The sequence below is a fragment of the Tetranychus urticae genome, chromosome 1, assembly GCF_039701765.1.
Source record: "Tetranychus urticae isolate SD_2017Ah chromosome 1, NJAU_TeUrti_SD_1.0, whole genome shotgun sequence".
In the NCBI taxonomy this organism is placed as follows: Eukaryota; Metazoa; Arthropoda; class Arachnida; order Trombidiformes; family Tetranychidae; genus Tetranychus; species Tetranychus urticae.
Genome location: NC_142958.1, coordinates 15,937,145 through 15,950,276, shown reverse-complemented (window position 1 = coordinate 15,950,276; position 13,132 = coordinate 15,937,145). Strand labels below are relative to the sequence as shown.

Below are 13,132 nucleotides of genomic sequence, written 5' to 3'. Positions count from 1 at the left end.
AAAATAACGACAACAATTAAAATGAGAACAAAAAAAATTGAAAAAACCAAGGTACAACAATGAGGAGGAAGAATATGATGATTACTCAATTAGTTCTTATAAACGGAACAACCTTAATAAACTTCACGCGATTTACATAAACACAAATCTTCGCTTCAACATAAATTAATACCATTCCGATTTAGTCCGTTATTAAACCTTTTAAATGACTACACTACAGGGCATTTCAGCTAATTTTACCGTTTTAAATTGACTATATCTTTGCTCCTGAGTGAACTTGAGGCGTGATATTTTGTTTATGGAAATTTGGGCGATACTCAATTGTCATATTTCAAGGTCAAGGTGATTCAAGGGCATTGCGTTATTTGACCTCTGACTGATATTTAAAGGTCATTTTCTGAGAGCGCGAGAATTTTTAAATTGTTTGATGCTAGTGACATGTTCATAACTTATTCTGGTCAAATGATATGAGTGTTTACGCATTGATGTGTTGATCAATTGGTTTTGAGAAAAATGCATTTATCTTTCCAACGGTGCGAGATTACTACTCGTAGCAAGCATCAAACAATATAAAAATTCTCGCGCTCTCAGAAAATGACCTTTAAATATCAGTCAGAGGTCAAATAACGCAATGACCTTGAATCACCTTGACCTTGAAATATGACAATTGAGTATCGCCCAAATGTCCATAAACAAAATATCACACCTCAAGTTCACTCAGGAGCAAAGATATAGTCAATTTAAAACGGTAAAATTAGCTGAAATGCCCTGTATTTTACCCATCTAAATGCGAACCTTACCAGTCGATAGGATGAATCAATTGAGTGATAATTCATCAACTTTATAACCACCTAATGTTGATATTAATCAACAATTTCTGCCCTCATCTAATGTTGATCAACCGTTTACTTCAATATTTCTCACCCAATCGAGACCTGAACCAAATTACATATCTTAAATGTGAATTTTTGTCAAATTTTAGCAACAAGTTTGACCTTAAATCAATTTATTTTAATCTGTTGTTATACTTATGTCCTAATGCAAAACAGATGCACAGCTAATTGTGCTAATTTACAATTGGCTTTCTTGCGGAAACCGACAACTATCCGACGCCTGATCCTCTTTTAATCCTAATAATCCAAATCATATTTCAAAACTTTACTTAATTAGCCTGAAAATCGGTAAAATCAAAAAATCTAGTGTTGTTATACTTATGACTCGCAGTGTATGTGCAACCGATATACCGACCAAAAATCCAAAATTTCAACGGAGTCAAGAAAAGCGTTACCATTGAAAATTGAATCAAGCTTTACAAATCCACCGCAATTAGGTACAACTGGTCTGAAAAGGACATGATGGATCTTTTGTCTTTTGAGTGTGAATATCTTCAAGAAGATGCTCTCAATTTCTATCTCTGTGAACGGGAAAATAGCAATTGGTGTTCTTTGAAAACAAACTGATTAATCGTTTTGGTGTTCAGATTATTGATATAATTCTTGAGTTTATAAGACTCAAGTTTCATCGAAAAAGAGGTGTTGTGTAGTATTTTATTTGTGGTTTTCTTGCTGAACAGGTCAAAAGACGGAGTCCTAAAAGTGAAAGTTGATTGAAGTTGTTTAAAAAGAAGAGATTGATGAAATTGATCGAACTAATTTTGATTACTGATTTTGCCTAAAGTTATTGAAAATTTGTCAGAGGCTTTAATTTTTAAAGATAAGGATGTAAGCCATTTCTCTGATTTTTGTAATTTACTTCATTGTGTTTAATTTAATTTTAATAAATTGTTGATCTTTGTTTTCCTCTATCTAATGCTTGTTTATTTGTAACCAATAATGCGCAAATAGCTTTTATGCTTGACCAAAAACTCAAATGAGCACTCTTTACGTCTCAAATTGTATTTGCTATCTCCATCCCATATTGAAAAAATAATGAAAAAATGTGCTCAAATGAAGGAGTAGGACAAAAACGGCCTAGATTTAGATTTTTTCCGAAATGATTTTTTTGATTGTGAAACGGCATGGAGAACAAGATGGTATAAACTTTTTTTGATATTGAAAGCCGTTCCCGAGAAAATGACCTTAAGTTTTTTTGATGTTAAACAAGCTATTTTTGATCGAAATCATCATGCTTATCATGAATATTAAATCTGAATATTAAATTTTCGATATGATGTGCAGTTGTTGAAATAACTCGAAAAAAGTGCATAAAATAAATAAAATTGTGAGTAATGATAAATTATACCTAAAAATATGTATAATACACTGCTTGAAGTCAAACAAAAACTAGATTTCATCAATCTACAGGGTGACAAATGGGAACTGAACGTATCTGACCGCGGTTTCCGCTACTAGTGCAGTCTTTCGGTTATTTTTTCAAACAAATAAGTTAACGCAGCGTGTGTTGGCAGCATTTTTGTTATTTTTTGTGATAATTATGTCTGATTTAACGGTCGACCAGAAGATTTTCCTAATAGAGGTATACTATACAAAAGAAAAATCGACTACTGCAGCATTTAGTGCGATGCATACGAAGTTTGGAAAAGCTAACCTTCCTTCTGATTCATCACTCAAAAGGTAAGGAAATTTTTTTGAAATTTCAAACAGCTTTTTCTCTCTTATTAATTACTTTTATCCTTACTGTTTCAGAGCCATTTATAAGTGGTTAGAACATGCAACTCTCGATGATAGGCGTGAATCGAATCCGGGTCCTTCTTACAGCGTTACAACACTAGAAACATTAGACGTCATTGAGGATTATTTTGAAAAAAATCCCAATGCATCCATTCGAATGGCTGCTGCTGTTTTTGAATTGAACAGAGAAACCTTTCGCCTTGTTTTAACAAAGTTTTTGAAGCTCCATCCATACAAAATTCAAGTGCGACATAGACTGGAAGAACAACACAAAGAAAAGAGGCTGGCATTCGCGCGGGAGGTAGTTCCGATGATTCATGCTAATAATTTGAAATTGACAACGTTATTTTTTCTGACGAAAGCCATTTCTACCTCGATAATTACGTGAACAAGCAGAATATGCGATTTTCTAAAGATAGAAATGTTTACCAACACAGTTACAGGGGAAAGTTATGATGCTTTACTTAAGGAAAAGTTTCTCCCATTCGTTCGAAGGAAAGGATTCAAGAACACCCACTGGTTCATGCAGGATGATGCCACACCCCACAGAACCAGCCAGGTTTTTTCAACTTTACATTCTTTCTTCGGCGAACGTGTTATTGGCCTTGGATACCCTCGATTTCATGAAAGATCAGGTTTACGCAAAACAGCCTAAAGATGCGAAAGAACTTCAAAAATCAATCGAACAAGCAGAGAAAAAAGCTACGCAGCAAATGCGCCAAAATGTCATCAATGGGTTTTTGCGCAGACTCGAATGCATCATGCAAAGTGATGGTGGCCATTTTGAAAACATTACTCACTAACGCTGCTATTTTTTCCCTACATTTTGATACCAAAAACACCTATGTAGCATCAAGTTTTCATTAAAAAGTATTTTTTCGAACACGTTCGGTTTCCATTTGTCACGTTGTACATCATAAGAGCTTTCTATTGGAGGGCAACTGAACTGTTTCTTGGACCTGCAGATCAATTTCCGTTATAGAATTTAACAATGTCAGGAGTAACCCAGTTTTGCTGGTTTTTCTTGAAATTTTTCTTCATTAATAATAAACTCTCATGATAAAGAGTAATAAAATCTAGTTTCTGTTTGGCTTCATATACGGTGTTATACATATTTTCAGGTATAATTTATCATTACCTACGATTTTATTCATTTTATGCACTTTTTTCGAGTTATTTACACCACTGCACAACATATCGAAAATCAGATTTAATATTCAAGATCACCATGATGATTTCAAGCCAAAATAGTTTGTTTTACATTAAAAAAAATTTAAGGTCATTTTCTCGAAAACGGCTTCGAATATCAAAAAATAATCCCAATATTTTGATTTTGCATTAAAATTTAGTTTAGCAAATGTGTCTTAGCCACGAAAATTTAGCTAGGCCGTTTTCCCTATTCTTTTTGTCCTCGTCCTTATAAAAGTATTGAACAGTTTTTGCAATAAGACCTTTAAAACATGAAAAGACCGGGAACTCATTTCCACATTTAATATCTGATTCAGGTAATTTGGCACTTCCAGACCTGCACATCACTCTTATTTTAACGAAAACATCAGAGCCATCTATTGGAGGAGCGGCCGAAGCCTTAGCTCAACCAATGCTTGAATAATTAAAAATTTTCGTCTAACCTTCGGTGATCTAAACAAGTTCAATATTAGGTAAAAATATTTAAAAGCTTTGGTCGGAGGAAAAACATGACTGTTGTTGTAACTTGTGACATATTAATTTAGCTAAATCGAGTTCCATCATGGTGCTTACAGGATATTGTGGTTACAATTCATCGGTGAATAATTTTTATTTGTTGACTCAGATTAGTTTTATTTTAAATAACTATAATTTTGTTTAATGAATTAAACAGGATTTGATTGAACAATGGAACTCCGATTCATTTGTAATCTCACCTTGTTTCTGTGACACCTTTTTACTTTGGATCATTTCACTCTTCATTTACCTTTCAATACCATTTTCAGTTTCATCTTTAAAATCAACAGATTCATGCAAAAAACTGCCATGGACTTTACTAGTTATTTCAAAATTAGTGAGTATAAACAACTTACAGTTAAGATTCAAGATTTTAATTTAATCTTCACATTTTTTACTTTTCTTTTCAATTAATTCCAAGATTATTGGTTCAATCCTCATTATATCGAGCATTTACGAATTGATTGATTCTTTGATTGAAATAAAAAATGATCAAGTTGTCTATCCAACTGCTTATGTAACTCCATCTATTAAGCTCTCAACATATGTAAGTTGTCTTAAAGTGTCTAGACTTGATAAACGCCAAACAGGTGTTATGTTATTAGTTATTATTAATCTCCTTTAATGCTTCTTTTATAATTAGTGTTTAATCCTCATTCATATTATTCTGATTATCTTGTATGCTTAATCTAAACCCGTCTCGTATAGATTCTCGCATTATGGCTTATTTGGTATTATCGACTCAAAGGAGTTCACACTCCAGTCTCATTGACCATTTATTGGTTTCTTATGACTATTTATTCTGTATTCAACTTTTATTCATTAATAGTTACTTTGAACCATCATGTAAGTATTCAGATTTAATTAATTATCCAATTAAATACATCTTTCTAATTAATTGACTATCTCAATATTTAAAATTGGCAGGATGAATTCATTTGGTCATTTGACAAGACTGATATCATCAACAAATCACTACAAACCTCTGGTATACTTTGTCAACTGTTTCTTTGTTGTTTTCCTGATACGAAAAGAGAAATATTCACTAAAGAAATTGAGGTAAATAGAATGCTTTATCATCGGTCTAATACTTGATGTTAATTAACATATCTATATAAATTTAATTTGTGCAGAATGAATGCCCTTACGAGAGTTCATCGTTCATCGGTAGATTATTTTTCTCCTGGTTTGACTCGATGGCAATTCGAGGTTACCGTAAGACTCTCCAAGAATCAGATATATGGAACCTGAGCGAGGAAAATACATCTTTAGCCATTGAAAGGAAAATCACTGCTGTTGAAGCAAAATTCAATCAAGATGGTCAGAAGAAGAATCAAGTGAACATTTTGAAGATTTTGTTAAAATCTTTTTGGCCAACTCTACTTCTTGGTGCCGTATGCAAGCTTTTTTCAAGTCTACTGGTTTTTGCTAGTCCACAATTATTGGATGCTTTATTGTCATTTGCCGTCTCTGATCAACCAGTATGGAAAGGTTATATTATCGCAATTGCTATGTTTGTTTCATCACTCACACAATCAATCTTCGACTCACAATCCGAGTTTTGGACACAAACAACGTCAATACGCCTGAGGTCAGCGCTCGTTGCAAAAATTTATAAAAAGGTAAATAAGTCGTGTTTTTTATTCTTGCATTTTTAGTGATTGTTTTTAGTTATATTAATATATTTTTAGACTTTCAAGCTTTCGAATCTCGGAAGACGTGGTTATTCAACTGGTGAAATGGTCAATATATTGTCTGTTGATGCTCAACGTGTAATGGACTATGTAAATATTGTCAACATTTTGTGGTCAGCACCATTCCAACTTGGGATTACTATTTACTTGTTATGGAGACAGTTAGGTGTTTCATCAATCATAGGACTATCAGTTATACCATTGCTTACCCCTTTCAATTATTTTTTTTCAACTCGATACCGATTATGTCAACATACTCTGATGAAAGAAAAAGACTCTCGAGCAAAACTAATCTCTGAAGTTTTGAGCGGGATGAAATTTCTCAAATTATATGCATGGGAAGGCGCTTTTGGTGATATAATTGCAGCAATAAGACGTAATGAAATCAAATATTTGAAATCTCAAGCAATTTGGATGGAAGGAATTTCGATTGCTTTTACATCGATACCTTTTCTGGTAAGATCATTCAGTCTTAAAATGTTAATGCTAACAAATCGTTTTGTCATTCTTCATTTTTTGATGATTAGTTTACAGTCGTTTCCTTCACAACTTATATATTAATTGATAAAAATCATATCCTTGATGCAAATAAAGCCTTTGTATCAATTTCATTAGTATATCTTGTTAATATGCCGCTGGGTATGCTTCCTATTGTTGTAACTTATGGAGCAAGTGTAAGTATTGAAGTAGTGTCAAATTTTCAATTATAAATATCAATGTAGAAGCGTTTTTAATTCATTTCTTTTTTTATTTCACTATTTTTCAGTTTATGGTTTCCCTCAAAAGAATAAATAAATTTCTTGCTGAAGATGAACTTGACTTTGAATCTATTCGTCATGATTCTGATTCTTCTACACCAATAAAAGTTAAGAATGCAACCTTTTCCTGGTCTCCTGATGAAGAACCAACCCTTAAAGATATAAACCTAGAAGTTGAAAAGAAAAAATTAGTTGCTGTTGTTGGTATTGTCGGGTCTGGTAAATCTAGTTTATTGTCCGCTCTTCTGGGTGACTTACACAAGCAACATGGCTTTGTAAATGTTTACGGTGAATTGGCTTATGTGCCTCAGTCATCTTGGATTCAAAATGCGACAGTTCGAGACAACATTTTGTTTAATGAGCCTTTTTTGGAAGATGAATATGATCAAATTATTGAAGCCTGTGCTTTAACACCAGACTTGAAGATATTAGCAGGTGGAGATTTGACTGAAATTGGTGAAAAAGGAATCAATGTATCTGGTGGACAAAAACAACGTATTTCAATTGCTCGAGCAGTTTACTCGAATTCAGACATTTATCTCTTTGATGATCCACTTTCAGCTGTTGATGCTCACGTTGCTAAACATTTGTTTGATCAAGTTATTGGACCAAAAGGCATGCTTAAAAATAAGACTCGACTTTTGGTCACTCATAGAATCACATTTTTACCACAAGTCGATGAGATTGTTGTTTTGAGAGATGGAAAAATTTACGAAAGCGGAACTTATAGTGAACTGATGGCCAAAAAGGGTGAATTTTTCGATTACATCGTACAATATTTGACTGAACGAGAAGAGGAATTAGATCCTGAAGAAAAAGATTTTGTAAAAGCTTTAGATCCTGAAATTGAGAAAAAGTTATCACTGACCAGATCTGTATCTACCAGTGGTTCATTAACGTCGTCCATTCGTCGTCGCAAATCACGTTCAAGTTTAATTCGAAGTTCAAGTGTGGTCTCGAAAAAAGAGGAACCTGATTCAAAAGATGATAAATCTAAACTCACTGTAGCTGAAAATACTGAAATTGGGTCGGTAAATAGCAAAATTTATTTTGACTATTTCATGGTTATCGGAGTGAAAGCTTGTGCAGCCACGTTAATATTTATTGCTGCATTGCATTTGGTTGGTGTTGGGTCAAATTTGTGGCTAACTGCCTGGTCAGAGGATTCTCTGGATCGTTTCAATTCCAATAATACGGCTTTGCGTAATAAGCGTCTTATAGCCTATGCTTTTCTGGGTACTGGTCAAACTATCCTGACTTTTGTCAGCAGAATGGTACTAAGTATTTCAGTCATTAATGGTGCATGCTGGATTCATGAGAAAATGTTATCACGTTTAATTCGAGCTCCAATGTCATTCTTCGATTCAACACCAACAGGACGGATTTTAAACAGATTTTCAGCGGATATTGATGCAGCTGACACATCAATCGGTTTTACTTTGAATACTCTTGTGTATCAATTATTCAGTTCAATTGCTGCGATTATAGTTATATCCATGGAAACTCCTCTCTTGTTAATAGTACTTTTAGTGCTTGGAGTAGTTTACATTTTTATTCAGGTAACAAATAATTTTCACTCAATTTGCAAGTATCTAATCTCTTTTTCTCTTATTTCAGAAAGTATACATCGCAAGTTCACGACAACTAAAGCGAATTGACGGAGTTACTCGATCACCTGTTTATTCACATTTATCTGAATCCGTCACAGGATCATCCTCAATTAGAGCATATCAAGCAACAGATAGATTCACTCACAAAATATTTAAATTAGTCGATGTAAACAATAGTACATCTATAGCTAATCTTGCTGCTAGTCATTGGCTGGCAATTAGACTCCAATTTCTTGGTAATATTATTGTGACATCAACAGTGATTTTTGCAATAAATGCTCGCGGAAGCTTGAGCCCTGGCAAAACTGCGTTTACTTTGAGTTATGCGTCTCAAATAACAGGTATTTTGAGTACATTGGTTCATGCGTTCTCCAATATTGAAAATAATTTGGTCTCAGTTGAGCGTTGCTTGGAATACACCAAACTACCTGTTGAAGTGAGTATTTGGTTATGATTTTTAATTAGTCAGATTTTTGTCTCTAATTTCGTTCTTGTTATGACTCGATTTTGCAGATAAAACTGCTTTAATTAGTGAATACAGATAGCAATTAGCTCTGAACTTACTCATATTTATGATTGTTCATTTTTAGGCCTCATGGATTAACCCTACGCATAGACCACAAAAAGACTGGCCATCTAAAGGTAATATAACCTTCAACAAATATTCAACTAGATATCGACCTGGTCTTGATTTGGTGTTGAAAGAAATCACTTGCTGCATAAACTCTAATGAAAAGGTTGGAATTGTTGGACGAACTGGTGCTGGTAAATCATCTTTAACTTTAGCTCTATTCCGATTGATTGAACCCATTGAGGGAACTATTAAAATTGATGATGAAGATATTACTCAATTAGGACTTCATGATCTTCGTTCGCGACTAACAGTTATACCTCAAGATCCTGTACTGTTTTCTGGTTCATTTAGACGCAACTTCGATCCATTTGAAAAGTATGCTGATCATGAAATATACAATGCTATTGAACAAGCTAATCTAAAAGACTTTGTAGCTTCTTTGGACAATGGATTGGACCATGAAGTTACTGAAGGTGGTGATAATCTGAGTGTTGGTCAAAGGCAACTTGTTTGTTTGGCACGAGCTTTGCTTCGAAAATCTAAAATTCTTGTTCTTGATGAAGCGACTGCAGCTGTTGATGTAGAAACAGACGAATTGATCCAACAAACAATTAGGGAACAATTCAAAGACTGTACTATTGTTACAATTGCCCATCGTTTAAATACAATCTTAGATTATGACAAAATTATCGTGATGGATAAAGGCCAAATCATCGAACACGATTCACCTGAAAATCTTTTGAAAAACGATAAATCTGTATTTTATAGTATGGCTAAAGATGCCAAACTTGTTTGATGTAAGCCCCTGTAAACAACATATCATTATGTTTGGAAATTTAATCTCATCCAATCGACTCTTTAAAACCTTTTGAATAATTCTTAACCATACGCTGTTTATAAAAATACATACATATGTATGTATATTTTAACCGTGTTATCATGTTATCAGTTTTGAAAACTTTTCCAATCATTATATTTATTATACAATTAAATAATCAAGAAACATTTTCCTTTCAATAAAATGGTTTATTTACAACTTAATGTTATGATAATTTGGTGGTTGACTTAAAATTTTTGTTCACTTTGGTTTGTAATAACTTTGGTTGGTTGCGATGCTGTATACTTTTTAACAACAATATTACATAAAAGATAGGCAGCTATGAATGCAATTAAATCAATAACTGAACAAATCGACATCACATATAAAAATACCGATGGATGCGCTTCCAAGAAGCGACTTATTATCCATGGATAAAGAAACTCACCAATACAGGCTGAAACAATGAAAAGGGAAGTTATTCTACCAGTTACTTCAAAATATTGTTGAAGGTAACCCAAAACACCTGCAAAGACAGGTCCAATACCGATTCCCATTGTACCAGTGAACAAGTAAATGGCCCAAACATATTTTTCACCAAGAAAGGTTAAACAAACTGTGCTCATTACCATGATAATTACATGAATAAGAATCAATGCTGTATTAGAAATGTAATTGGCCAAAAAAATGACTGGAATCCGATAAAGAGTAGTTGTAGTCCAAAACACAGTCATCAATGAAGCGGCTTCACCTTTCGTCATTGCAAGAGCTGATTTAACAGCAAAAGTTGGCAATAAATTGGCTATTTCAAAAGGTAAACAATTGAATTAGAAAAAAAATCATCGATTAAAATTCATATCAAGAATAGAGACTCTAACAGCTTGTAAATGCATCTTGTAAATAGTGTTTTCTTAATGATAATGATCATGATGTAAACATCAAATTACAGAATTGAGAACAATTCTGATAAACTTGATTCTAAAGGTCACCTAAATGTAATTATGTTCAACAAAAGCATCAATCGATACATGATCCATCTAAATACAATGAGCGAAACTACAGTTTGCCATCCAAAATGATTTATGGATAGAGTTTGTTTTCATACTTACCAAATGAGATAACAATGCCAAAGTAAATATGAGTGAACACAGAAATTATTGCAATTATGAGCATTTTCACTTTGAAATCAAAATTGTATTCATATCCACTCGATTGGACTCTATCTAATTTCATTGTCTCTCCTTTATCTGCATCTCCTCTTGAGCCATTGCGTTCAGTCTTTTGACCATCACAGTTCGCACTATTATTATTGTTGGTCTCATAGGGAACGAAAAAGTAAAACACCATAAAACCAATCGAGGCAACAATGAAAATGAGTCCAATGACTGTAAAAGGCCATTGAACCAGCACATCATCGGGTGAGTATTCTTTGGTTACATTAGCTAAGGTCATGTTGAGAGTTGTGGATAATGAAGTGTTGGAGGTTGATTCCATAGGCTCATCTTCTTCTGGACGCTCAAGGAGAAAAGGTTTCGCCAGTAAGGGTGCAATCAAGCCTCCAGTGGTGAACATGAAATGAAGGATCTGAAGAAAGCTTCCACTTGATCGACCCCAGTAACGTAAAATGCAAACGTTGCTTCCTATCGAAATTAATCAAGAAAAATGAATGAAATCAGCTTCTCAAATTAACCTTGCCAGTTTGGAGGGAAAAAGAAATGGATTTTACAGTGAAATTAATGATTTCCAAGCAACACCAACAACAGTCAACTTGAGGCAAACGTCTGTCTGAGTTGATTTGATAAATGCTCAAGGTTTCAATCATTTGCACTTTTACAAGTTTATTAAAATTAAAACTGACAATTTGAGGCAAATTAATTTGAAAAAAGCTCCAATAGTTTTGATTTTGTAATTCAATCTCAATAGATTCAACCTCGATTACAACAAACTCGATTGCTCTTGAAAACTCACATTTTACGATAAAAATCTATGTTAACAGCAGTAACAATCAGTAATCTAAATGTGAAAGATTGAATTGAGCTTCTTTCATGAGCGACAATTGTTAAACTTACGCTTTTCTAGCGCTTCAATTTCATCCTACCTGTATCAACATGAGACATTGAAAGGCCATTGACAAACATTGTGATCACGATTCCCCAAAGTGTTCGATTCCAGGCTGTAATTGATAATGCAATGCCGTTGATAAGGGCAGCAACACCCATAACGAGTTGCTCATTAAATGCCTCCATAAGGAAACCAGCTAATGGTTAAGTGAATGGTAATAAAAGTATTGAAAGTAATTAGATGGTTGAAGAGACAATAATTGGTAAGGAGTCGATGAAATGGAAAATTGAATAACATCAGAATCTCACCAATAATGGAACCTAAAGCATAGCCAACAGATCTTCCTTGGATAATACGTGATGTTTCAGATAAAGTAGAGTTGACAGCTATTTGTAAATCAAGTAAAGTTGGTCCTGTTATTGAAATGCCACAGCCAACACCAAGGAAAGCAAAATAGACTAAACATGTTCGCGAAAATTTAACCTTATTGGCTTTAATTTCATCCAAAAGAGAAGCCATTGATTAAAACAAAAACAAAACTTGATGAGATTAATGTGTGACTACAGAGTTTAGATTGAAAAGCAAAACTCTAAATGGTGTTTAGGCTGAGAAACAATGAGACTTTTTCACATAATTAAGAATCTAAACAACTAGTAGCCGTTGACTGATCAACACTACAATGGTACAAAGTGAAGACACAATTTAGATTTACAAGTTAATCTTAATAAGGCCACAATTAAACACAATAAATAGTGATAACTTGAAGTGAAATCAAGTCAACAATAATAAAATCTTCTTGAAAATTATGGTGATCGTCTTTTTTTTCTGGTGAAAAGGAGGAGTCTGCTAAGTAGAAATACTTTTGATAGATTGAAGATGATAATCAACTAGAAAGTTGTCAATGGAGTATCATGTTTATTTTGTTATTATCACTTCATTTTAATTAATTAAAGCATCTCTGGTTTTTCTGGTTCACTGATTAAAGTAGCATACAGATTACCAAATAAAAAGATGCTAAGTGGTGCTATTAATAACAGTGATTAGGGTTGTGAGAAGTTCTTGATCAACATTTATTAACGATAATGCACTTTAGTCAGAGAGATGATCATTTATTCCTGCCTATCAAAAGATCATCATCATTGCTCATCGATAAAAAAGATGATTTAATGAATTTACCTGTTTATTGGTATACAAGATTTCCTGTGAGAAAGAAACACTTTTAATCGCATAAACACCTTTCAAATTGACTGCAACACTTTTTAACCAAATCTTTTGTCGATGCCA

General features: G+C 33.5%; 2 protein-coding genes across 4 annotated transcripts; one reads left to right on the top strand and one right to left on the bottom strand.

The window, feature by feature from the left end:
* The first annotated feature begins 4,257 nt into the window (after positions 1-4,257).
* On the top strand, positions 4,258-10,011 carry LOC107370287 (ATP-binding cassette sub-family C member 1). 3 transcript variants are annotated; one of them, XM_015938281.3, is made up of 11 exons: positions 4,258-4,416; positions 4,492-4,671; positions 4,756-4,881; positions 5,043-5,180; positions 5,262-5,393; positions 5,468-5,956; positions 6,026-6,484; positions 6,556-6,702; positions 6,795-8,345; positions 8,404-8,832; positions 8,987-10,011. In XM_015938281.3, exons 1-11 carry the CDS (start codon positions 4,381-4,383, stop codon positions 9,764-9,766), a joined length of 4,467 nt encoding a protein of 1,488 aa, XP_015793767.2. In that variant the 5' UTR covers positions 4,258-4,380; the 3' UTR covers positions 9,767-10,011. The 3 variants fall into 3 exon arrangements, with proteins under 3 accessions (XP_015793767.2, XP_025018251.2, XP_089122671.1); XM_025162483.2 differs by lacking the exon at positions 6,556-6,702; XM_089266545.1 differs by lacking the exons at positions 6,026-6,484; positions 6,556-6,702.
* LOC107370288 (sodium-dependent glucose transporter 1A) lies at positions 9,976-12,622 on the bottom strand. The gene is made up of 4 exons (XM_015938282.3): positions 12,157-12,622; positions 11,886-12,044; positions 10,897-11,427; positions 9,976-10,589 (listed from the first exon to the last, which is right to left on the bottom strand). Exons 1-4 carry the CDS (start codon positions 12,365-12,367, stop codon positions 10,036-10,038), a joined length of 1,455 nt encoding a protein of 484 aa, XP_015793768.1. The 5' UTR covers positions 12,368-12,622; the 3' UTR covers positions 9,976-10,035.
* Positions 12,623-13,132: the final 510 nt, after the last annotated feature.

Bases quoted from the DNA above. Each gene is read 5' to 3' on its own strand.
- LOC107370287 (XM_015938281.3), top strand. From the start codon at position 4,381: ATGGTGCTTACAGGATATTGTGGTTACAATTCATCG. The intron at 5,957-6,025 runs GTAAATAAGTCG...ATATATTTTTAG, and splicing joins TTGCAAAAATTTATAAAAAG to ACTTTCAAGCTTTCGAATCT. The intron at 8,346-8,403 runs GTAACAAATAAT...CTCTTATTTCAG, and splicing joins TAGTTTACATTTTTATTCAG to AAAGTATACATCGCAAGTTC.
- LOC107370288 (XM_015938282.3), bottom strand. From the start codon at position 12,367: ATGGCTTCTCTTTTGGATGAAATTAAAGCCAATAAGGTTAAATTTTCG. The intron at 12,045-12,156 runs GTGAGATTCTGA...CTTAACCATTAG, and splicing joins TGCTTTAGGTTCCATTATTG to CTGGTTTCCTTATGGAGGCA. The intron at 11,428-11,885 runs GTAGGATGAAAT...TAATTTCGATAG, and splicing joins AATGTCTCATGTTGATACAG to GAAGCAACGTTTGCATTTTA.